The 27,147-nt window shown below is 41.3% G+C and overlaps 1 protein-coding gene across 16 annotated transcripts in view; it reads right to left on the bottom strand.

The window, feature by feature from the left end:
- CADPS (calcium dependent secretion activator) overlaps positions 1–27,147 on the bottom strand; it is a 459,193-nt gene that overhangs the window by 234,780 nt on the left and 197,266 nt on the right. For all 16 annotated transcript variants that reach the window (XM_080671526.1, XM_080671528.1, XM_080671527.1 and 13 more), the window contains exons 4-6: positions 22,330–22,410; positions 14,162–14,395; positions 9,093–9,214 (exon numbers count right to left, since the gene is read on the bottom strand). In XM_080671526.1, the coding sequence (XP_080527652.1) occupies positions 9,093–9,214; positions 14,162–14,395; positions 22,330–22,410 (437 nt within the window). The remainder of the gene's footprint in view (positions 1–9,092; positions 9,215–14,161; positions 14,396–22,329; positions 22,411–27,147) is intronic.

Genomic DNA, 27,147 nt, shown 5'->3' with positions numbered 1-27,147 from the left:
TACAGAGGCAGTAAAGCATCAAACAGACTGTCTACAGCGGTAAGGTTAGGGAGAGGTGGGGGAAATAAGAGATCAACTGAAGGACTTGTATGCATGCATATAAGAGTAACCAACGGATGCAAGACATTGGGGGGTGAGGGCATGTATGGGAGTGGGGTGGGGGGGGCAATGGTAAGATATGTACACATATAATACCTTAATAAAAATTTGAAAAAAAAAAAACAAAAACTACAGTGAGATATCAAAAAAATAAATAAATAAATAAAAGTACAGGCTTTGGGTTTGATTCTTGGCTAGCTATTTATTATTAGTGCAACTTTGACCAAATCACTTAACCTTTCTGAACCTCAGTATTTTCATCAGTAAAATGGGAATAACAATGACTATGAAATACTTAGTACAGCACCTGGCCCAAAATTTTGAATCAATGTTAGTGATCACTATTCTAGATGCAGGTCACTCTTTTTTCCAATTCTCCCTTTTTCCTCCAAATAAGAATGAAGCCATGATAATAATAGCTTCCACAAGAATGTGGAAAATTTGGCATGAAGGGTTAGGTAACCTGCCCACGGTCACATAGCTGAGACCTGGTCCCAGTCCTGTGGCTTCTGATTCTATGCTTTGGTCCATGGTGCCATACTGCTTCTATGCAGCAGTTAATCTAATCCAAGCTCTCTTGTTTTCTTATTAGTGAGAATGTAGAGTTTCTGGGCTGTATCCCATTATTACAGGTAAGTCACTATATGACACTCCTTCCCAGATTCTCCCTGATCACTAAGAAGTAGAGCGGGTTCTCCCACTTGGGAGAAGTGTATCGAATTGGATTTCACTGAACAGTGATGTGCAATCAATTCAGTTCTCAGGTTACTTGGCATCTATAATGATAAAAGCATAATATGCTAATTAGACCAGACGTCCTTCCACATGACCTTCCGGACGAAGCTGGGGCTGCAAGGGAAGCCTGGGTCCCGGGTGCCAGAGGGAAGCCCAGGTCCTGGGTGCCAGAGGGAAGCTTGGTGCCAGAAGCCAAGGAAGGGAAGGCCTACTCTTGCACGAATTTTGTGCATCAGGCCTCTAGTTAGATATAATTGGCAAGTAAGCTCAGTCACAGTATTCAAGAGCTAAACCAGAAAGCCAGCCAATGGGCCTATTGTCACTTAGTCCTTAGAGGGCCATTAAAAAATACATCCTTGCCCTGGCTGGGTGGCTCAGTTGGTTGGAGCATCATTCCATACACCAAAAGGTCCTGGGTTTGATTCCTGGATAGGGCATATACGTAGGTTGTGGGTTCGGTCCTTGGCACAAAAATCAATAAAAATCAATTTTAAAAAATCCTTGGGTGAGGATTAAAAAACAAGAACATCTGCCCTAGCCAATTTGGCTCAGTGGATAGAACGTTGGCCTGAAAACTGAAAGGTCCCAGGTTTGATTCCGGTCAAGGGCACATACCCGGGATGTGGGCTCGATGCCCAGTCGGGGACTTGCAGGAGGCAGCCAATCCATGACTCTCTCATCATGGGTGTTTCTATCTCTCCCTCTTCCTTCTTCTCTGAAATCAATAAAAATATATTAAAAACAAACAAACAAAAACAAGAACATCCTTGTGTCATTGCTACTCAACATAGTTACCATGAAATCAGAACTTTCAAGGATTTCTCCCATTTGAATGGAGCATCACTGTCTAACTGCCAAACTCCAGCCACTACCCGATCATCCAATTCTGGAACTCCTACCAATTCTAGAAGTTTCACCAACTGAAAGTTACTTGCAATTCCTGAAAACTCTGCCTTCAGTTCTGACACTCTGGGTCTCCTCTGGATCAGCTGGGTGACAAAGAACTATAGGACTGCTGAGGGAGAAGGGGTCTTGGATACCACTTCTCAGCACATGGCAATGCTAGAAAGCGTGGTTACCTACATGACACAGGCGGCAACCTTCTGTCAAAGTTGGTGCAGCACTAGGAGCTCCTTCTGCAAAACTCATTCTCCAGCTCCTGCACTGTTTGCTGTGTTACCCACCAGCATACTTTCACCCTCCAGCTCACGATTGATCACAAACTGGTTTTCAATGACAGTTGTGGCTTTTGGAACCAGCTTCCTGGTCTGGGAGGAGAGTCTCTAAGCATCCCAAACTGTGATTATATTTTTGCTTCCTCCCAACTCACATATCTTCAGGGAGCCTAGCAAAATTGAATTTCTGGGTCAGTGCTGGCCTTTACCATCTATGATTTAATTAACCGCGAAAGAAGCTAAGCCTTTTCTCAGAAAGAAAAAACACGAGAAATGGTAGACACGCTCCCACTCAGTACCACGTAACTGTCTCCTGGACTGTGACCTCGAGCGTGGGGTTTTGAGACAGGAGATGCTTGTGAGGAGGCTGCTTTTCCATGTGGTGGCTCCTAAAGAACTGATCACTCTGGGCCCAGCACTTGCATTTTTCCAGCCAGCTTTTCTCCAGGGCTCTGTGATGTCAAGGGGCACGTGTGCATTAGTCCCCACTAGTACCTGGCAAATAGTATGCGCTCCATGTATGTTCTAAGTTCACTCTGATCCTTAAAGATGCTTCCAGTGTCCAGATAAAAATCCAATCATATGTCCCTGGCCTAAAATACTGCAGTGGCTCCTTCCCATGGTTTTGGAGAAGGCCTGCAAGTCCTGGTTATCTGTCCCTCTTGGCTCTTTAGACTCTTCCTGTAGCACACTTGCCCTTGCTGACTAACCTCTCACATTGCTCTCCTCTCTGGTCCAGGAACACATCAAGCCCCTTCTTACCTCAAAGCTTTTGCACCTACAGTTCCCTGGGCCTAAAATGCTTCTTCTAGCTCTTCCAGTGGCTGGTTCCTTCTCTTCCTTCAGGTACCAACTCATGCATTACTGACTGTGGGCAGCTTCCTTAGCTGATAGAGTACTCTCCAGCTCCATTACATTTTAGTGCAACAGCCTTTTCATTTCTTTCAGAACAAAAATACAATCTTCTAATATCTTACATATTTATGTGTTTGTTTGCTATTGCCCATGTCCTTTACTAGAATGTACGTGCCATGAGGCCATGGCTTGACCTGTGGAATTCCTGGTTGTAGCTCCAGCATTAGTGAGAAACAAGTAGAGCATTGCCTGCACACTTGTTGAGAGATGCAGGTGCCCACCTGTCCTATCATTCCTCACATGCAAAGTTCAAAGGAGCCACTCAGGAAAGACATTGTTTGCATTTCAACCACTGCAAGGCCCAACACACAGAAAACGTTTTTAGTTGTATTGAGAAAGGAAGTATCATTAGGAAGATGATACATGAGGCAGGGAACTGGAGGCCACAACTTCCTTTTTCTGACTTTAATTGACTTAATGGAACTGCATTTCTATGAACAATTGGGTTAATAAGCTGAGCCCATTCTGAGTTGTGCCATTAGGACAAATAATATATTTCACAGAATGGACTTGTGTTTTGCTTTTTTGAACAAATGCGGTCTCATTAGATAAGATGCCATTGAAAAATGCCAGGACTATAGCAAGATTTACCAGTTAAGGTATTTTATTTTTATTTTTTTATCCCTCAGAAAGTGGCAGCAAACAGGTTGATTGTTTTTGAATTTCTGACAATAATGAAATCCATGCATCATGAAGCCATGCTTATCATGGAATAATGAATTTGTTATATAATCAAATGCCAACTGACGTCCTTGGTTTCAACTTAGAAGAATATAATTTCAGATAAGTCAGCATAATATTGGGCTGCTAACTCCAACTGCCTTTCTTTTCAACCAAATGACCTACTTTTCTCTGGTATTTAATGGCCAGGGCGTGCTTCTTTAGAGGGTAACTTACCACCACGAGAGAGAGTCTCGGAACACACTTTCCACTCAGGGACTACGCCAGGTTTTCTTACATCAATTTCCCCAACATAATTTGCATACCATTCTCCCAATCTTTGCCATTTCCACATAGCAACACAAGACACTTTCATGATTTTTAAATCATAGCTGGGTACCACCTGTGCTATTATTTACTTAGTGTGTTTTTTTTTTAATTAACTCACCTTTTAAATGTTAATATATTTCTTTAGAAAAGAAAACCATGTCACTGCTGCCATAGATAAAGGGGCACCACCAGCCATGAGAGGAGGCAACACAACCCCTGCCTGCTATTTCCCTTTATCTCTTTGCTATTGCCTGTTCTTTACTGAATGGATGCTCTATGAGGCCACGGCTTGACCTGTGGTATTCATGGCCGTAGTCCCAGCATTAGTCAGAAACAAGTAGAGCATTGCCCGCAAGCTTGTTGGGAGAATGCAGATGCCTACCCTCCCTATCATTCCTCACATCCAAATTTCATGTTTCCATTTTAACCATGCCAAGGACCAGCACAGAAAACTTCTTTGATCAAATGAGATCTGAACAATGCTATTAAATTCTAACTGCAGGTGTTAAAGATTTACTAGAACCAAATCAAAACATTCTCCCTGACTGGGTCAGAACTTAAGAAGAAATGGGAAAAAAGTAACTTCCTTATCACGTGATTGTTACTCAATGCCATGTTGGTAACACCTAACACAATCTCTGTTTCCAGCAGAGGTGAGAGTGCAACCCTTTGAGAGACGCTGCCTCGTGGCAAGAAAAGTCCTTTGCTCTATTTCAAAGGAGCTGGACAAATCTATCTGGGTTCTTGAATCCACGAGCATTTCCCTTCTCCATTGCCATGCCTTCCTGACATTGCTCACCTAAAACACGATTTCAGCTACGTCAGCCTCCAGCCCCAATGGTTTCCCATAAGAGGCAGAAACAATGGGGCAAATGTAGGCAATACATTGTTTAAAGCAAATATAAATCTTAAAAACTTTTGATCATATATTCTCCTGGCTTTCTATATTAAAAACCCAGGATATATAGTCTGCTTGAAAATAGCCCACATGTTGTAAGGAGATTGATAAAATGAAGGATGAGTTAGGGCTACACACACACCATTTTTCCCCCAAACAAAAAGTATAATTAACTCATGAACACAGCATTCTTATGTTCAGCTGATCCACCATAAGCATGCCAGAGAGGGCTCTGCTCCAAGTGGAGGGTTGATATTGATAAAGGAGGTGAAGGAAAGTTCGCCCTCTATTACTGGGTTTGTATGATATAGACCAGCATTTCCAATGAATGCTAAAAGGTGTTAGTTAAAAAAAGATTGGGAAACTTACTGATAAATCAATTTATTTACTGTTAGAAATCTTCAAAGCCTTTGAAATGACAACATACACCATGAAAAACTCAGGACAACAAGGAGATGTAATGTCTTATATTTCCCAATCTTTCTAGACCAAGGTGAATTGATAGGTCTGCTCCAACCACGAAGACAAGAGAAGAAACAGTCCAGAGATGGAAGACGCTGATGACGCCTTGCCATGCCACGCTAGCAGTCAGCAGCTGTGCGTTGCGGCAGGTTGCCTGGGACCAAACCAGAGAGGGTCGGACCTGCATTGCCACCATGTGCCCACCATCCAGATATCACTGCTGACATGTACACATAAGGAACTGTTTGACATTGAAACGGGGACTCAGAACTGTTGGACATTGAAATTGGGACTCAAACATTTTTTGTTATTAAATGTTTATTTCTAGTCTGCAGAGGCAAGAGTTTTTAAAGGAAAGAAATGGGGAAAAAATAGATACAGAGGCAAAGAAGCATTGAACAGACTGTCAAACTACAGCGGGAAGGCAGGGGAGGTTAGCGGGGGCACTGTAAGAGATCAACCGAAGGACTTGTACACATGCATATAAGCATAACCAATGGATACAAGACACTGGCGGGGGAGGCAGGTAAAGGCATGTACTGGGGGGTAGGGGAGGCCAGGGGGAGGTCAATGGGGAAAAAAAAGGAGACATATGTACTACTATTTGTAATACTTTAAACAATAAAAAAATAAATAAAATAAACCAGCTTTCAGCTAAGCCAGCCAAAAAAAAAAAAAAAAAAAAGGTGCCACTCTCCCTGTCATTGTTTTCCCTAGTGTATTCTATTCATTAAAGTTCTAAAAGCCCACTCTTGGACAAGCTGGGTTATGTAATGTACTCCTGGATTTATGACTGTACTTGAAAAAAAAAAGACAAAAGCCAAATTCCTTGTAGATACATGATAGGATAGGTGTTTGTGTTCCAGTTATTGGGTGAAACACTTGGTAGTAGCATCAATAGAATTTATGAGTAATAAATAAAACTGGCTTGAATGGAATTTTAGTTTTAGAATGACTAAATAAATATGAGTATCAGCTGGCTGTAATAAGGGCCAAGGACAAGGTTCGAAAGAAGAATAGGGCAGAAAAAAGGCTAAACTTGCCAGATGATGAAAGAATTTTTAGAACAGATGAAAGCTAACCCTCCAAAGGATACTTTTTGAGATAATCAAAATCGAATAGCAGAGATGACAGCTGGAGATCACTAATGGGAGAAGCTGTAAGTAGAAGAGGGGATGAAAGGAATAGAAATATAAGCTTCAGAGAAAAGAAATGATGGAGAGGATTCTCCAAACAAGGGAGGGAGGAAGGAAACGCATCTGCACAAACAGGCTTATCTACCCCCCAGATAGAGCTGGTGGCGGAGGCAGACTACCAGAACAGGGCTATGACAAAGGAAAGATAAAGAAGACACACAGGAAAAGAACTGTGGATTTAGATGGAAGATGAGTAGAGGTTATAAGGAGAATTTATATAGAAAGGATAAAGGAAAAGATAGGAAGAAGCAAGAGCATTGGCAGATTTCAAACTCTGGGTCTATTTCTTTGGGATACTCTGAAATGGCAAACACAGGGCAATCATACTCCTTCCATTGGCATGGCAGACATTATAAGGTGATCATTGCACTATTGTCCTCTGAATACAGATTTGGCTTCAAAAGCATTCTCAACACAACACTCTAGGTAGCCACTGTGGACTGATTTGACTTGCATTCCTACTATATTAAGAAACCAAATAGCCAACTAACCAGCCAGCCAAACAATCAAACAACCTACCTACCCTCAGTGGGGTTTTGGTAATAGCCACTCACTGATTGAAGAGGAATAAAAAATTATACACCAGCTAGAAAAGCAAACTGTTTCAGTGTGAGATGTTTCTTTATACAGACATAATGATGTACATGTATGGATATGAGTGAATATATATGTGAAATATGAGTATTTCAAGTAGGTAGACCCAAGTATTCATATTAATTTGTAATTTGAAACTCGGTTTTAAATATTCACAAGCACATGGAATTCAGCTCATCATTTACCTTGGCAACTGACATCTTTAAACCCAGTAAGATGATATGAATTACATTTTTAGTTAAAATACCACATATAAAGCAACAGCCTGTTAAAATAATCAGAGACTTTTCCTTCCTTATTTCACTTGTGACACTATATTGGACCCAACATCTTAAAAGGTTGGCAGAAATATCAAGTATATGGCACTTTTTTTTTCAGAGAGGAAGGGAGAGGGAGAGAGATAGAAACATCAAAGATGAGAAAGAAGCATTAATTGGCTGCCTCCTGCACACCCCACATTGGGGATCGAGCCTGCAACCCAGGCACATGCCAAGACCAGGAATCGAACCATGACCTCCTGGTTCATAGGTTGATGCTCAACCACTGAACCATGCCAGCCAGGCTATATGGCACTTCTTAAAAGCACATGCGAATAACGCAGCATGATATAATAGCATTGATAATGACCAGGCCATGGCAACAGTGGGGGAAACGTTGGGATTTCATCAATAATAGTTTTTAAAAAATTGCATTCATTTACAGTTTGAAACCAAGTTTCAAAAAGGGAGGAAGGGTGGCGAGTGACAAGTTGCACAGGTTTCCATTTCCTTCTGCAGATGCTCATTAATTTCACGCAGCTTCTAAGTATCTGAGGCCTTTGCCTATTCATGCAAATAACCACTTGAAGGCATACAATGCCCTCATATTTTCTCTAGTCTGGGAAACATTCAGTGCTTTCTTCGAACTATTTTATTTGAACATCCTGGCAAGTTATTCATGTTCTGCTAAAGAATGCATAGTACTGAGAGGGAGGAGAAGCAGTAAGCTGCTGTTTGGAGCTTCCCCTTCTATGATTTCTTTTTGAATTAACAACAATAAGAAAAGATTCTCATTAGTTTAAGCTGGCTTAATTGAGATAGAAAAGAAAGAGAGAGAGGCACCCATTAAGCAGAGAAGAGAGCAGCGATCTCTCAAGAATCCTTGAGATCTAAGAGTTGTTGACCCAAATGAATTCATCATCATCACTCATGTATCTCTAGGCTTTTTTCCTCATGGCCTGACAAATCCTCCATTGTGAGTCCCCTTCCTGCCTCAGTGGCAGCTTAGGCATACCTTATTCTCAGACCACCAGCTCCACTGGCCTTTTAATTCCTCCTTGCCACAGGGCCTTTGCACAAGCTGAATCTTCCTGGAACCTACTTTCCATTCCCACTGCCTTTGATCAACTTTTATAATATTAGTCCAAATGGCTTGTAACTCCTAAGGAAAACTTACTCTGACTGTCCCCACAAACTGGTTTAGGCCCCCCTGCTATCTCCTCTCAAAGCACTCTTTTCTCCTCAGCATTTATAACTATTTGTAGTTATCAATTTGTGTAATTATTTTTCTGTAGCCCACACTCAAGTGTAAGCACTGTAGGGCTGTAACAGTGACTATTTGAGAGTTTGACAAATACGCACAGACCATAGGAATAATGTATTAGGTTTAATGTAACAGAGTGCTTTGCTAATATATTTATAACTGTGGCACATAATGATTTTGAAAAAAAAAATGGTTTCTATAATAAACCAAATATTATTTAGAAAATATAATAAGACAAAGTTATGTCCCACTCTCCTGTACACCACACTGAAGGATGGAAGTTGGGACTCTCTGCCCCCAGAGAAGAAGTTGTTTCTCTAATTTCCTTCTGTTCTCTGCTTTAGAGGAACTTGAACACATGTTATGGTTGCCAAATAAAATGTAATCAAGTCATCTTGTTTAAAAATAAACAAAGTATATGCTTTCTAGAATTTTCCATGGAAACCGGACCTTGCAGCCTGTGATCACAGCCTTGTGGACAATAAATAGTGGAGAAACAACACTTACGTGGGCTTAGAAGCCTCGGCCTGGTCAGTCTGTAGTTTCTCTCCCCCTTCCACCTCCATTGTGCAGTACACAATGCGATTGGGAGCCAAGGATTTGAGGCCTTGCACTTCCATGATCACCACCTGGAAACAATCACACAAAGTAGGAATTATTGGCAGAGCATGGGCAGACTCATCTAGAGGAAATATATGCATGAGAAGAAGTTACAAAAAAGCCAGCACATACCTGATGGCTTCTACTAGGTTTCTACCAGCCACGCTGGGACCAGTCTAGCATGAAGACGTAATTCTGACTGTGTAGCTTATTGCCTCCCAGATGGAAAGACAAGTCTCATTAATTCATATGCTCATGGAGGCCAGACAGGTAATGTGAAATGGCTACTCTTTTCTATGTTACTCACAGGATCCGTTTCCATTTCCACAGAGAAATCTGCTATCTCCTATTTTTTAAAAAAATAATCTAGTTTTTAATTCAGCACTTGGCAGAGACACAGGCCCATGAGTTTACATTAGCCTTCATAGTAAGATAAGTGATGATGGAAGTGCTAAGGTTAAGGGCAAGTAGCATTCAGCATTACGGTCAGAGACAAGAGGGAGTGTGGGACTGTGGCAACTGAAGAGCATACTCCACCTAAGTGGAGCAGTTGATAGTCGTCACAGCCCGTGTGGCCTTGTCTTTCCCTGGTCCACTGTTGCCAGATACTCTCATTTTTCCTACCAGAAAATGGAAATCTGAATCAGAATCCAAGTCAAATATCTGATTTTGAAATTTTGATAATAATTCAAAAAGGGGGGAATAAAATACCCAAAGTTTGTGCAGGACAACATTACTGGGTCAAACCAAAAACATGTCTGTGGCTCAGCAAACTCATTAGTCAACAGAGCGGCAAACCACAGCGAGATGCAGTTTGCCAACCACTGTTCTAGATGGAAGGAAAAGGCTAGTGTCTTGATTTACAAGTCTTAGCACTTCCCACCTCTACCCTCAAACTCATCAGTCACCTACTGTTATTCTCCTAGTCACTGGTATGCCCTGTTACCTATCAGAGAGGGGGGAGGGAATGAGGCGAGGGCAGAGACACTGGTGTAAGAATTTGCAACAAATGGCATGCATCAGAGATCTAGAATGAGTAATATATATTGAAAAAAATCAATTATACTCTTGAAGAGGTAATGACATTACACAAGGAGGGGATGTGGGCGTGCAAACACATACACTTCTATATGGGCTTGATTCCAGGAAGTACAATAAGGCTGACATTGAACCAGGATTCACAAGTCAGTTTTGCTGCTAATTAGCCCAGTGGCTCTTAAACTTAGTGTGAATACAAATCACCTGGAGGGCTTGTGACACCAGAGACTACTGAGCTGCACCACCAGTATCTGATAAGTAGGTCTGGGGTGGGGCCCAAGACTTTAAAAAAAATATAGATTTTTTAAATTGATTTCAGAAAGGAAGGGAGAGGGAGAGAGAGATAGAAACATCAATGATGAGAGAGAATCATTGGTCGTCTGCCTCCTGCATGCCCCACATTGGGGATCGAGCCCACAACCTGGGCATATGCCCTGACCAGGAATCAAACCTGGTTCATAGGTTGATGCTCAACCATTGAGCCATGCTGGTTGGGCAAGACTTTATTTTTAACTATTTCCCTGGTGATGCTAACACGTTGCTGCTGATTCAGGAGTCATACTCTAAGAACCACTGTACTTCCCATGTGATGTTGGACAAGTGACTTGTTCTGGAAGTCACTCCACTTTTCTTTTCAAACTCCTGAGCCTCAGTTTCCTCATCTATTAAGTGGACAAATGTGTCCTCTCTCACTGTGGCTTTTGTGTGAGGACCAAATGATGTATGTAATAGAAAAATTTTACATGAGGAAGAATCATAGAAATGAGAAGAAATGGGAGGCACAGAAGAAAGAACACAGTTTTTGGAACTTAAAAGGTCTGAGTTCAAATCCGGAATCTGCATCTTTACTAGCTGTGCAATCATTTATAAGCTCCTTAACCTCTCTGAGGCTTTGTTTCCTCACCTGCAAATGCCTCCAAAGATTGTTATGAGGATCACTGAGTGGATAATGACAGAGCCAGGTCCACAGTGGCATTCTTTAAGTACCTACAGTTTTCATCAGAGCTCCCCGCTGCCCACGGCCATGCCACTCGGCCTCCCGGACCTCGGTTCTCTTGCTGCAGTTAACCGCTCTCTGGTGTCCCTTCCAGCAGGTAATTCTATAATTACATGAAATCTGTCTTGTTCCAACCTGAAAACTCAAACCCAGCCTTCCCTAATGAGATGACAGACGTTCTCCCTCTTCTTGCCTCCTGTCTTTGTGTCCCCCAAACATGCTCACAAATAGATATACAATGATTTTTGCTGGCCGTTTTGGTGTGATGTGCGATTTTGTTTTCTAATTTAAAAGCATTGGGGAGCCCTGAGACGCTTTATTCTGTGCTTGTACTTACAGGTTAAAGCCTGTTTGAATCATGTACACATATGAGGATGGCTGGGGACTCGCCTACATTGGCATTTCAACTAATCAGCTGTATAATATTGTCTACTGGTAAAGAATCAGAAAATTACAGATTTAAAAGCTTCATGCAAATCAATAAAGCACGTTTTCTTCCCTCTGTAGAATGACAAGAAGCAGCCGGGAATAAATTGCCACCTCTAACTGGCAATAATCAAATTCAAAGACACCTAAGAAAAAGCATTCAGTGCCTCGGGTAGTGGTATTAAAAAAGAAAGAAAGGAAGTTTCTGTGAAATTACACTGATGACTTTTCATACAACAAATGGTCTATATTTAACCAAATACTGCTTCTTTTGACAGCAAAATGCATGTCGGAAATACTGTAATGTGGCTATCTCAACCCAAACTGAGCACAAGCAAATTACCCGCGGTTAATTCACAGCAAGTCTTAATGATGTTCTAGAAAATTAATTCAGTTTTTACACATTCTAATTACGTCTACAGAAATTTGATCTATTCTCTTGGTCTCCCCAAATCTAGGGCCATCATAAAATCCTGGGAGGTAGAGCTGTAATAAGACATGAATGGGTCTCCAACTTGGGAGTGCATAGAAGTACGTGGGTATGAAATGCTGAAGGGTATTCTTTAAGAAGAGGAAGAAGAAGAAAAAGGTAAAGATAAAAATTATGAACAACAAAGTGACAACAAATACATATCTATCAACAAGTGAATCTAAAAATCAAGTCAATAAAAAAAATCTGATGAACAGAATAAACTGGTGAATATAATAGAATCAGAAGCATAGAAAGGGAGTGGACCGTGAGGGGTGCGGGAAGAGACTGGACAAAAATCTTACACCTATGGATGAAGACAGCGGTGGGGGGTAAGGGAATGGGTGGGGGGAATCAGGTGGAGAGGAGCTATGCGGGGCGGGGGGGGGGGGGAAGAGGAACATCTGTAATAATCTGAACAATAAAGATTTATTTAAAAGAAAAAGAAGTACGTGGGTAGCTCATTAACATGCATATTCCTGGCTTGCATCCACCTAGAGCAGTGGTCGGCAAACTGCGGCTCGCGAGCCACATGCGGCTCACAAGCCGTGGTTTGCCGCTCTGTTGACTAATGAGTTTGCTGACCACTGGCCTAGAGATTATTTTTTCTGATATCTTTATTGAGGCATAGTTTATATATCATATAATTAACCCATTTTAAGAGTATAAGCAATGATTTTAGCAAATTTACTAAGTTGTGCAGCCATCATCATAAATTAGTTTTAGGTCCCTCATGTCCATGTCCAACTCCTGCTTCAGGAAACACTAATTTCTTTTCTGTTTCTGGAGACCTGCCTTTCCTGGACATTTTATATCAATGAACTGAAACAACATGTGGTCGCTTGTATCTTGCTTATTTCACTAAGCATGAATGTTTTTGAGGTTCAATAAATCAAAGCATGCCTGGCTGGTGTGGCTCAATGATTGAGCATGGACCCATGAACCAGGAGGTCATGGTTTGATTCCTGGTCAGGGCACATGCCTGGGTTGCGGGCTCCATGCCCAGTAGGGGACATGCAGGAGGCAGCCGGTCAATGATTCTCTATCATCATTCATGTTTCTAACTCTACTTCTTCCTTCCTCTCTCTGAAATCAATAAAATCATATATTTTTTAAATATCAAAGCATATATCAGTAGTTTATTCCCTTGAACTGCTGAACAGTATTCCCTTGCCTGGACGTACAAAACTTTTTCCATTCCCCAGTTGATACACATTTAGATTGTTTCTGTTTGGCTATTATAAAGGATGCTGCTGTAAACAGTTGTGAGCATGTTTCTGTGGATGTGTTTTCAGTTCTCTGGGGTAGATATCTAGGAGTGGAGTTGCTGGACATACTGTGGTTTTATGTTTAACTTTTTGAGAAAATACCTAACTATTTCCAAAATGACTGCACCACTTTAAATTCCAACCCCCTAGAGATTTGGGTCAATAGGATCTGCAGTCTGAACCAGCTTCCGCGGAATTCTGATGAAGCTGGATCAGAATGACTCCTTAGAGTATATGTCTGAGCAGCAAACATCTGAATAGAAGTTATGGAGAAGTGTAATGACATACTGAGCATTCTACCAGAATTTTGGCCCAAATGGGTTTTTCCTTTTGGTTGTGAGGAAAACTAAAAAGGCTCCACCACAATCACAGGCTCTCTGCATGGAGCCAACAGGAGAGATGGTGGGAAAGACAATTTACAACTCACCACAAAATGCTGCTCCATTGCTTCTCTCATAACTTCAACCCAGGTTGTCCAGACTTTAAACTTTCTAAATGGCATAGCTCTTTACAAAATCCTTGATCACTGGCTTAAGACAGTAAAAGTAATGTGAGATGAAATTTAGTAAGTGGTTCTTAAGACTGCATTTCCTTGAGAAAAGCATGGACTCCCTGAGGCATGGGAATAGTTTGCTGATTAGCTGGCCCCTGCTCAGCAAGCTGTGCTTTTAGGAACTGTTCCTGGGGTGCAAGAAAGACACAAGCTGATTGTGAGGCCTCCAATCACCGTGTGATGTTTGCTGGGCCCGGAGACTTCCAAGGGGCTCGAGCTTTTTACCTCCAAGGAGAAAGCCAGCACAACGTCCGACTTGGAGAGCTGGTTCTCACTCTCCTCGCCCAGGTCGATGATGGAAGCGTTGTGGCTGCGCTTGAGTTTCTGAAGCTTGAACTCGCCGCCCTTGGACACCGGCATGCTCTCCAAGTTGGCCATGAGCAGGTTGACGGACGACTTCAGCTCCTCGATGTACATGTTTTCCATTTCTTTGGATACAAACTTGGGGAATTTGCGTTCCTGGCAAATAAAAAGCAAAATATGAACAGAGGCATAAATAGAGAGTGATTTACATAGGTTTACATCTTAAAGCCTAGAGTTAGGATAATAGCCACCACCCGGGAGCTTTGCACGTGCTGGAAAAATGTTCAGCCTAGTTGAGTAGACAGCTGCCTGCCTTCTACTTATAATCCCTAATAGTTACAAACGGACATAAATATAGAGTAAGTAAGGGTCAAATGTTTTATTATAGTTCTATTCTCTCCCCCGACCCTCACCCCCCAGTTTTCTCTGATTTGTGGAAAGAAAAATGGGGTGATATTTTTCAAGTCTGGTTTCAGTTGAAATAGTGTTTCTTTTTAGAGAAATGCAATCAGTTGTTTTTAATTATGTTGACAGAGAGACACCTTATTTCTGGATATCTATAGAAATGTTCTCACATGAATAATTCAAAAGGAGCTCATTTAAGATGTTTCGAACATAGCCTGTGGCTATTTCTGAAAGAATAGTTACTTTTTTCAAAAAAATTTGAAAAAATTAATGAAGCAATGAAAAGCATGAGTAATATTATTTAGAAAAGAATATAAAGCAATCCAGTATCAAAACTGACCTTTTTTTCACTTCCTTGCTTATGGATTCAGTTGTAATAGTAATATGCCTTAATTGTGCTATTTGTGTGTTCATGCCTCTAAGTTGTCCAGGTGCCTTGAATATACTTTGGATTTATCACCTTCTCAAATAATCATTTCCTACTTGAAACATCAAATAGCCCTCCCTAGCTACGTTCTATAACTGATCAGGTGAGGGGCAAGACAAATCAGTTTGATATATATATTTTTTGCCAGTGACAGAAAAAATCCAATTTGAACTGGCTTGAACAATAAAAGCAATCTATTGGCTTGAAATGTCCTGGGGTAGACCCAGCTGTAATCAGCACTCAGGTGACATCACCACAACTGAATGAGTTTTTACTCCAAAGCTCGGTTTGGGTTCCTCTAGGTTGGCTCCATGCTCAATCTTGCTCCTCTTAATGTCACAAAAAGGTTGCTAAAGATCCAAACCTCACAACATCCCATCACAAAAGGAAGAGTGAATATCTCCTCTTGTAATGCCCATCAAAGATGATAGTCTTTAATCTGAGAATTCTCTCCCAAAAAAGTTTGATTTATGTATATACTTGGGACCAATCTCTAAGGCCAGAAGCATGCTGTGCTGAATTGCTTAGGGATGAGTTACGTCCTCCATCCCTGAGGCTGGGGTAGAACTCTACCTAGATCACAGAAATATGAATTGGTTTGCCAATTCTGGGTGTCAAAAAATAATATGTTTATTACATGGGCAACTGATTCAAAGTCAAACAACCAATACTATTAAAAGGCTAATGATCAACCAGATTTATTCTCTCAAGTAATTGAACTGAGAGATATTGAGATTGCAGTGAGTGGTGGAGCTGAAACAGTAGATCATGTTGATTCATGAGTGGCTGCTATATTGGACCTGGTGGAAGCAGAATAAGACCCCTGGCAAAGAAGAGAGAGAAAGATGTAGAGAGAGAGGAAGAGAAAGAGAGGATGGGGAGGGAAGAGAAGAGTGGGGAATAAGCTGTCTAGACTCTAGAGTCATAGGAAAGGAGCTTTGACTTCCACTGGTGTTGTAATTCCCACAAAGTCTAGTTATTCCTTTTCCATTCTAGTTCCTTGAAAGTCTCTTATTTTGCTTTCAATAATTCCCCCTGCAAATACACATTTAGTCATACTCATATACATATTCACATATACATATGCACATATATATATACATGGATGTATACATATATACATACATATAAGTATATATACCTATGCAAATACACATATACATATATGCATATCCATATACATCAGACACCATGCTACCACCAACAACGCCAACAACAATAACACTAATAATGATGGTGACTCTAGTAAAGGTCATGATACTAGTTGGCATTTACTGAGTGGTAATGAAACTGGGCACTAGTCTAAGCAGTTATGTTTCCTTATTTAATTTGTCAAACAACCCACTGAGGCTAGTGCTATTATTTATTCCTACTTTCTGGAGGAAAATGAGGCTTAGAAGTTAAATCAGTCATTAGTAGAATTGCATGTGAAACCCAGAGACCATGTTCTTAGCTATCATACAGTAGGGCAGAGCTGAGGTAAGCATGATGGAGGGCTCGTAGCATGCATCGCCTCCATGCTTTGCCTCACGTCCCAGCATTTAGCACAGAGCTGTGACAGTTTGTTCTCCACAGCAGTGGCTGCTTCACAATTACCAGTGAATGTGGATGATAGGCAGGGGTGAAGTACGGGGCAGGGGAGGGGAGGAGGGTTAAAAAAGAAAACGAAGGTCTTAGCAGTAAAGGTATCACAGTTGCCTGGGTTGGCTTCTTTACTCAAACCTTTCTTTGAGTGGCTTGGTCTTACTTCCTCAGCTTTTATGAATTGGATGGACTTCCCGTCACTGGAATAAATCTCAGAAGACCTCTTGGCATTTAGACTTTTCCTTGAACTTCGATTTCCCTGGGTTCTTAGCTCCCTGACAAAGGCCAGGCTCAGGGAGATGCTCCCTATACAATTCTTTCAGAAAAAACAATGAGCTCAGCTTCTCTGTGCTCACGGATACTGTACCACTTCATGCGCAGGGTGGATGCTGGGTACAGCAAAATTAATGTATTAGCTGGGAGCAGTATCATTCTCTGGAAGGAGAGGAATCCATTGTCTGATTTTTGGCAATGCATGAAGCAGAACTTTTCCATCAGGGAAATGTTTGGATATTATTTCTTTCCTGGGGGCATATTCTCATCAATGTTTGCAACAGGACCATGTAATGAGATGGGAATTTTGCTCTGCAGAGAATAGGGGTCTAAATGGCAACTTCACATTTAAATTATAGCTTGAAAAGACAATGCTATTTTGCATCCAGACCTCTGCTACTAATACTACAAAAGCTGTATTGTTTGTCTTATCTAATTAGCCCATGAATTTTGGAATTTTACCCTAAACTGTGGCCAAAAGAACTGACAAATATCATAGCACCAATGCACAATCTGCCTGCTTAAGCTCCAGTGTCTTTACTGATCACACAGTTTAAATAACTTAGACTTAATCCCTGGGTGAAATTTGGGGACCCTTTATTATCAACCTGACAGGATTTGGGAAAATTTTGAACAGCGATTAAAAAGTCTTTTCTACCAGATTAAAAATAAAATGCATTTAGAGCTCATGGAACTTTGCAGGCAGCATATGTTTGGTGTTCACAGTGAGGGTGAGGGCAGCGGTTCCTGTCTGATAATTCGTGGGGTGCTGGTGTGATTGAATTGGTAGGTACTGTGTGAGGACTGTATGTAGAGGAAAGCCACCTTGCACTTGCCTCCCTTCTCTCCTAAGAAGAAAAGGCAAACATGTGTCTTTCATACGTGTGTGACGATGAGAATACTGGGGACAGAACAATCTTGGGTCCTATAACCTCCTTTCCAGATTCCAAAGAAATCAAAGTAGGAAGGATTCAGAATTCCAGGAGCCAGTTCTGCCTGATGCTGTTGCTTCATTTGGCCTCTGGATAAACTGAAGAGAATACACAGCTAAGTTTAGTGGAAGAGAGAAAGTAGTTTGCTGGAGGGGCAACCCCTAGGGAGAGAGGACCTGGGGCAGGCCTGTACTGGCATAACTTCCTGTTTGTCACCTGACCACTCAGGGGAAGAGCATGAAACTTGGCATTAAAGCACTCAGCTTCCCACCTACCAGCTGAGTTAGCTTGGGCACATCACAAACTCTTCAATGCGCCGAAAGTGCGGGAATTACTGTAACTCCCAGGATTGTTTGCCACAGGTCAAAAGCAATTCTCAAGTTTAGGTGAAATGGCACAGCCTGACACATTTAATAAAGGACTGATTAGCAGAGAAAGAGAGGTCAGGATGAGGTAAGGTGAAGGCCTGGGTGAAAGGCATGTTGGAGCTGTGGACTGGGGAAATGAGGGCCTGCATTTGGGAAGGCTTATTATAATGGTAATGTATGCATAGTGGTTAAGACTGCAGATTCTGGTCATTGGGTGACCTTGGCCAAGTCCTCTGATATCTCTGCTCAGCCTCCTCTATGACATGGGGATAATGATAGCATCCTTTTCATAAGGTTATTGGAGGGTCAGATAGGCTATCAAATACAAAATGCTTAGCAGAGAGTCTGGTACATAGTAAATACCATATAAGTCATAGCTGTTTATTTGGGGCATATCTTGAGGTATCTCCCAATTCATAATGACCACTTCATCCACAGCCTGACCTCTCAGGTACCACTCTCATCCTCAGTGGCGTATTTCCAGCATCCATGTGTTTGCTGAGGCCCTCATTCTCATTCCACAGTGGATTATTAATGTCTCCAGGGGTTGGCCCTTGAACAAAGTCAGCCAATCAGAGGCCTGCCTCTTGAAATTATGACAATGAAGGTGGTAGTAAGAAAAGGGGAAATGGAGATAGGGAGAAGATTTGAGAGAGAGGTTGATTGGCTAAATGATTTCCTATTTGGCCACACTGGAAACACGGAGAGCTGTGTAGCAGCCATGTTCCCATCTGAGAAGCAAAGAAGGCTGGTTTGCAGAGAGAAGAAAAAATGAGCGGGACACACAAAGTTAAGAGATGAGGGAAGTCCTGACCACTTGGTGGGCCCTGGTTCCAGTTCCTTTCTGCGCTTTGGCTGCATCTTGCCCATGGGCTCTGTGAGACACTCCTAAATCCCTAGAGTTAATCCACTCTGTTACATAAGCTTCCTCTAGTTTGCGCCTCTAACTTTCAATCAAAATGCTCTACCCAGTTTTAATTGAGAGAACAGAGTGAATTATATGGGTGATATCCTCATCCAGGAATTTCTGGTTATGATATGTACAGAAGCTGATGTTCAGCCATATGGGCTGAGCTGCACACCCTCGCTAAAATCCACTGGGATGCCGAAGATGGGAAAATCAGGGCGTGCTAAAAGAAGAGAGCAGGGTACCCATTTCAGTATCTCTTCATGAATGAACCAATATCTGAGATCTTGATATTTTACTTAATGTCTAGTGGATGAGCTGGTTTAAGGCAAAAAGAGAATGTATTTTTCTTGGAACCCAACTAAACTAAGGGAAAAGCAGTTCCGCAGCTGAGTCTCAAGAATAAGTAGATCCAGGGACTTGACCATCCTGAGAATTTCAGTATAGTCCCCGTCTCAGGTTCTTTCTCTGTGTTGGCCTCACTCTTCCCTCTTCTTGTCCCTACATAAAAGAATTAAAAATAGCTTCAGACATCTTTCTACTCCTGAAAGGCACAGCCCTGTTTGCATGTAGTCCATAGCCTAGGGAAAGGACTCATTAGTTCAGTTGCATTGGGCAGGCAGCCAGTTCTGGACCAGTTACCATGGCCAGGGCAGGCTGAGAAATGCGACTGGTTCCACTTAGGTGAAGAGCTCACTTCCAGGATCAACTAACTGTGCCAAGGGGCCACTGGCATGAATGAGCCCTGAGAATGGCAGTCTGTTTCGAGCAGAACAGGAGATAGCAGTGTGCAGATTTTCATACAAATCCTCTGTACCCTAAACGTTTGGGGGGCCTTCCATCTACTTTGAAATTATTCTCCATGCTCTATAAATCATGACAAAGGTTCACTTTACTTGCCTACTTCATTATCTAAGAAAGTCTAATTCTAAGTTGTTAATAATATTCTACTTGGTATCAGAATATCTGATAGTGTGGGCTGGAGAGAGAGTTCTTTCATCTACTGTTCAGAGATGAGCAACTTGGATCACTATATGACTATTGTTCATCCATGGTCTTTTAACCATTAAAATTAGCCTACACTAGGTTCTGAAATTATCATGTTAAGCCTCAAAGTAAACAAAACAACTAAAATAAAGGTGCCATGATCTTGTTTTTGAAGTGTGTATGTGTGTGTGTGATTTTCTTTAAATGGGATGAATACTTAGTTTGGGGTGTAATTGTTACCTAAAGGCAGGGAATGGAGCAAATGACCTCCACTGTCAACATAATTTGTTGTGGAGACACTGAGTTTGCCGAAGTAAATTCTAAAGCCTTATTGATATTTACTCCCATGTTAAGCAGGATTTTCAAACACAAGAGCCTTTTATACTACCTTTAGCCAAATCCATAACTGTATACTATTTTTAACCACCAGACTGACTGTACTATAAACTTTGAAGGTGTCCAAAAACAAGATACAAAACATTTCAATAAAACTGTTTGAGCACAAATGGGATTTGCATGCTTCTTGGAATTTCTCTTCAGTTTCTCTTCCAGTAGAATTCCTTTCCTTATGTCCACGTCCTGAGATATTTCTTTCCATAAAGAGAAAGGTTGAATGCCAAGCTCCACTCTCTGCCCATCCTCCCTTCCCTCTCCCACAGCTCCTACCCTCACATGCACACATGCCTGTCACTACCATAGAAACAGTAAGATAGGTTATTTAATATTTTGGTATATTGTTTTTTCATAGATGTTTTCTGTATTAATTATGAGTGTAAAATATTGCATTAAAATATTATATATTTTTATGAATGCATTTGTCCCCCACTTTTAAATTTTGCTCCTGAGCTGAGTACCTCACCCTTTTCCCAACTCAGACTTGAGTTAAGGGTGCAGTGTAGCCTCTTAACAGTTCCTCAGTCTGGATTTCCCATCTCTAAACAAGAGTGATAACTGAAATGTCCTCATAAGGTAGCTTTGAAAATTGAATGAGATAGTACATGTAAAGCACTTAGTATGCTTGACACAGAGGCAGCAATCAATACACACTGCTAGCATTTCTACTGTTAATAATAACACAAATGGTAGGGATAGCAATAATACTTAGGCAAACAGTCGTTAATAGTAAGATATAATCCCAATCCTGGAAAATCCAATCTACTGGGATGCTCAGACACGTAAACGGATCACCACCATTCAATGTACTGTTATAATAAAGGTTCATATGTGGCAGGAATAAAGCAGAAAAGTAGGAAGAACTAACTCCTAAGCTCTTAGAAAGGGGTTTTAAGTTGAATACTGGAGGCTGAGTCGGAGGAGAGAAGAAAGTCATTCCAGGTTGAAACACCAGTGGGTACCAAGGCAATAAGGCTGAAAAAGGCCTGGAATATTCAGAGGGAGACATTCTCCATAGTTGGAATGGGGATTTCTGGTGGGAAAGATGTGGGAGGTGATGCTAATAAGGAAGGATATAATCCATGGATTAAGACCCTTGGATATCATTCTAAAGAGGTAATGTTTTGTTTGGGGGACAAGAGGGAGTGCTATGGAATGATTTTTGAGGCTCTGTTTTGAGATGTTCATATATAAGTTTTATAATGGCAACTGCTTGAAGAATGGACAGGAGCGGGGGAGGGACTGGAGGCAAGGATACCCATTAGAAGGCCATTTTAAGATTCAGGAATAGAAGATGAGGGTCTGAATCAAAGTGCTAGCTGTGTTGCTAGAAAGCAGTACAAGATCTGAGCCACATTTAGGAGGCAGAGATAATGAACTGGATGGGTGGTTGAGTGTGGAGTGCTGTGGGGAGGAAGGGGAAGTTGAGAATGATTAGGAGGTTTCATCCATAGTACCTGATGGAGAATAGTGAGGGGGATAAATGTAGGTATATATATGTGGTCAGAGGAAGAAGAAAGGAGTCAGAGTTTGAACACATTCCATTTGAAATATCAGGGTACTGTCCAAGTTGAAATGTTCACTAGCCAGTGGAAATAGCAATCTGGGACTCAGCAGAAAGGTGAGGCTGGAGTTTGGGTAACGAATAGAGTCTGGGAAATACATGTGCTACATCTGGGAGAGTTGCCCTGAGAAAGGAAGGTGGAGGCCCAGAGTGATTATCCTCAGTTTTACCTTTTGATGGCTCTTAATAATGTGTCTTCCCGTGGGGGACTTTGGCCTGGTCCCCCAGCAAATGTCCCCAGTCTCCTTACCCTGGCTATTTGGTCTGCCATTTGGAGTCGTCCATCCAGCTCCCGTCGGATCTGTGCTGCCTGCTCATCCGGATTGTCCAGCTGCGAGAAACACAAACATGAAGACTTTCAGTCTGCATCACAAAAGCCAATAAACTCAAGGCTTTCCATCTCACACCCCGACTCTTCATGGACATGTTTCACTGAAAGTAAAAATTCTTGTAACAGACAAGTCCAGTTTCAAGGAAATCCCGTGTTACATTCTTTTAGGCGGAGTGTGAAGTGGTTGGCAGTTGCTAAGAAAGATATCTGAATGAACTTGTACAAGAATCACGTGTGAACTGCTAGGCAGCAGTGTTTTCAAGGAGGCCCCATGCAGCACCTCTGTTTTTGGCCCAATGAAGAAAGTGCTTACACAGCAGATATGCAAGGAAAGAGATTAACTGTTACAATGTGTGGAGCAGAGTGTGCAGCCATAGTGCCTACATGGCACATATTCTTGAGCTCTCCCACCGATGGACCATGAAATATTAATCAACCATTGCTTTTCTTCTCACTGAGCCTTCCCAACCAGCACTCCAGAGGGCCACTACCACTCAACTGGGGTTGCTGTCCAAGCTGAAATCTATCTTTGTCTTCCATGGTTGTTAGAGCTATTGTGGTATAAGGATCAGAACATGCAAGCATAAATAAATCCGGAAAATTCCTTAATATCCCTGGTTTCAATTTTCCCATCTATAGAATGGAGGGGGTGGTTATGTAATCTCCATCTTTTCCACATCTTTCTACAAATCTATGAAAGATATTGACAACCATTTCTGTACAGTGCTCTTATTCAACACTAGAGGCCATGTAGTTAATATTGTAGGGTTTGAGGACCATAGATATATCACTGTTGCAATGACTAATGAAGTGTGAAAACAGCCATAGACAATCCTATATAATAAAAGCATAGTATGCAAATTGTCCCCTTGACTGGGAAGTCATCTGGGAGTTCAACCAGGGGGTGAGGCTGGCCGGGGGAAGGGAGGGAGGCCCCAGCCAGCAGCCAGCAGCTGCTAGGGACTCTACCAGTGCACTAATTCCATGCACTGGGCCTCTAGTATGTAAATAAATGAGCACTGCTGTGCTCCAATAAAATTTTATGCACAACAACAGGTGGCAGGCCAGAGCTGCTAATCCCTGACCTGTGAATTGAAGTTCTTCCTTTATTTCTAAATGAGCCTAGGCCCTAGTGTCATCCTTCAAACCGTAATTGAGTCTGCTTTGTTAAGTAATTTATGACTTATTTTAACCAGACTAAAGGTTAATAAGTAGGAAAGAATAACATTCAACTAGGATGGGCTTTATTCTTCTTTTTAGTATATATTAACTCACAACAAAAATTAGCATAGGAAGTCTGTGAGTTTTCTAAGTTCCTTTCTTTTAAAAGCTACTTTTATTCATAAACTTGAAAATGATGAAATTTTTATTCAGAAATTTGAAAATGAAAACCCAGGTTCATGCTAAAGAAATAATGTCATCTATGCTATAAAATGGTATAGAAAAGAAGTTATTTGTACCAAGAGGTAAATAAAAACACTAGAAAATGTATGGTCATACTTTTGAAGCATCATGGCTAGTCTTTGTTTTGCAAAATACATAGAAGCCCATCTGGCTTTATGCTGAGCATTTTTAAAAATCCTCACCAAGGGATATTTTTCCATTAACATTTTTTAGAGAGAGAGAAAGATTGATGTGAGAGAGACAAATCGATTGGTTGCCACCTGCACGTGGCCTGACCAGGCCGGAGATTAAACCTACAACCCAGGTACCTGCCCTTGACCAGGAATCAAACCCAGTCCCTTCAGAGTGTGGGCCAGTACTCTAACCACTAATAACACAGGCCAAGGCTATGTTGTGTATTTTTTTTTATCACTCTGTTCCATTCTCCTTTTCACAGTTTTGAGGAGCAGGACTATTTCATAAACCACAAAGATGGCAACTTTTGGCAATATATTCTATGGTAGCATTTCCAAAAGGGTGTTCTACTAAACATCAGTGTTACTGGATACTCCAGAACAAAGGGTTCTAGAAGGCTCCAGAGAAATGGCCAAAAATGTTTGGGAAAATTCTCTGTTGAAATGCATAAAGTGTCTGAGAAGTTCTGCAGTAAGGATATCTGTTAGACTTTGACCAACTAAGATTTTCTAACTTAAATTTTGTATTTTTTTTTTGCATAATGTCCAAAGAACATGAGTTGGAAATACTGTTCTCAATAAAAAGAACCTCCTGAAAACAGTCACATCGCTGACCAGTGATACACTGATCCCCGCTTGCCATTAGATGCATGTGGGAAACAATATATCCTTAATGTTGTTTTTAAGCTCAAATAAGCTGTTTCTATTTGATTCCCCCTGAAGCCCAACAGTTCTTCAGAACCAGGTGAAAACCCACTGGGAACACTCAGAAATGTCTTGTTCAAAATACATATGCAAAGGAAACATCTGACTACTTCACTGAGAGGCAGCAATGTGATTTGGTTAGGGGCTAATGTTGAGAATTCTGTCAGAACATAAACGCTAAAATCCTCAACAAAACATTAGCAAACTGGATCCAGCAATACATTAAAAATATCATACATCATGATCAACTAAGATTTATTCCAGGGATTCAAGGTTGATACAATATACACAAGTCAATAAATGTGATACACCACATAAACAAAATGAAGGATAAAAACCACATGATCATATCAATAGATGCAGAAAAAGCATTTGATAAAATCCAGCACCCATTTATGAAAAAGGAAAACAACCCTCAGTAAAGTGGGAATAGAGAGGACATACCTCAATGTAAGAAAGGCCATATATGGCAAACCTACAGCCAACATCATACTCAAGGGGCAAAAATGAAAGCATTTCCATTAAGATCAGGAACAAGACAGAGATGTCCCCTTTCAGTGTTCTTATTCAACACTAGAGGCCCGGTGCATGAAATTCATGCATGGGGGGGGGGGGGAGGAAAGGGAGGTGTGTGTGTGTGTGTGTGTGTGTGTGTGTGTGTGTGTGTGTGTGTGTCCTTTAGCCCAGCCTGCACCCTCTCCAATCTGGTACATCCCTCTGACAATCCAGAACTGCTGGCTCCCAACTGCTTGCCTGCCTGCCTGCCTGATTGCCCCTAACGGCTTCTGCCTGCCAGCTTGATCACCACTTAACCACTCCCCTGCCAGCCTGATTGATGCCTAACTGCCCTCCCCTGCTGGTCTGGTTGCCCTCTACTGTCCTCCCCTGTAGGCCTGGTCCCCTCTAACTGCCCTCCCCTGCAGGCCTGGTCCCCCCCAACTGCCCTCCCCTGCTGGCCTGGTCACCACCAACTGCCCTCCCCTGCAGGCCTGGTCCCCTACAACTACACTCTCCTGCAGGCCTGGGTCCCCCCCCAACTGTCCTCCCCTGCAGGCCTGGTTGCCCCCAACTGCCCTCCTCTGCCAGCCCGGTCACCCCTAACTGCCCTCCCCTGCTGTCCTGATCACCCTCAACTGCCCTCCCTTGCTAGGCATCTTGTGGTGGCCATCTTGTGTCCACATGGGGGCATCCATCTTTGACCACATGGGGCGGCCATCTTATGTGTTGGAGTGATGGTCAATCTGCATATTACTCTTTTATTAGATAGGATAGTACTGGAAGAAGAAAAAATAAAATGCATCCAAATTGGAAAGAAGGAAGTAAAATGGTCATTATTCTCAGATGACATGATATTGTACATAGAAAACCCTAAAGACTCCACCAAAAAGCTATTAGATCTACTAAATGAATTTGGCAAAGTGGCAGGATACAAAATTAATATTCAGAAATTGGTGGCATTTTTATAAACCAATAATGAACTATCAGAAAGAGAAACTAAGAAAACAATCCCATTTACTATTGCAACAAAAAGATAAAGCACTTAGAAATAAATTTAATCAAGAAGTTAAAAGGCCTGTACTTGGAAAACTATAGTACATTGAAAAAAGAAATAAAGGAAGATACAAATAAGTGGAAACATAAACTGTATTCATGGGTTGGAAGAATAAATATCATTAAAATATCCATACAACCCAAAGCAACCTATAGATTCAATGCATTTCCATTAAAATACCAATTTCACACGTCTAGAACAAATACTCCAAAGATTTATCTGGAATCCCCCCAAAAGTCCCCAAATAGCTTCAGCTATCATGAGAAAGAACAAAGTTGGAAGTATCACAATACTACAAGGCCATTGTAATCCAAACAGTCTGGTACTGGCATAAGAATAGACATACAGATCAATGGCACAGAAATCAACCCACGTCTATATGATCAATTAATATTTGACAAAGGAGTCAAGAGCATGAAGTAAAAATAGTCTCTTTAATAAAGGGTACTGGGATGGGAGAAAAAGGGGACATATGTAATACTTGAAACAATAAATATTTAAAAAAAATGGTACTGGGAAAATTGGACAGGTACATGCAATAAAATGAAACCAGACCACCAACTTATACCATACACAAGAATAAACTCAAAATGGATAAAAAAACTTAAATGTAAGTCATGAAACCATAAAAATCCTAGAAGAAAACATAAGCAGTAAAATCTCAGACATCTCTTGTAGCAGTGTTTTTGCTGATATGCCTTTAAGGCAAAGGAAACAAAGAAAAAAAATAAATTGAACTACATCAAAGCAAAAAGCTTCTGCACAGCATAAGAAACCATAAAAAATGAAAAGGGAATTCACTCTATGGGAGAACATATTTGCCAATGATACATCAGATAAGGGGTTAATTTCTAAAATATAGATAGAACTTATACAACTCAACACCAGGAAGACAAACAAACA

This window comes from Plecotus auritus, assembly GCF_963455305.1.
Source record: "Plecotus auritus genome assembly, chromosome: 6".
NCBI classification, from domain to species: domain Eukaryota; kingdom Metazoa; phylum Chordata; class Mammalia; order Chiroptera; family Vespertilionidae; genus Plecotus; species Plecotus auritus.
This window is presented reverse-complemented; position numbering and strand designations above follow the sequence as displayed.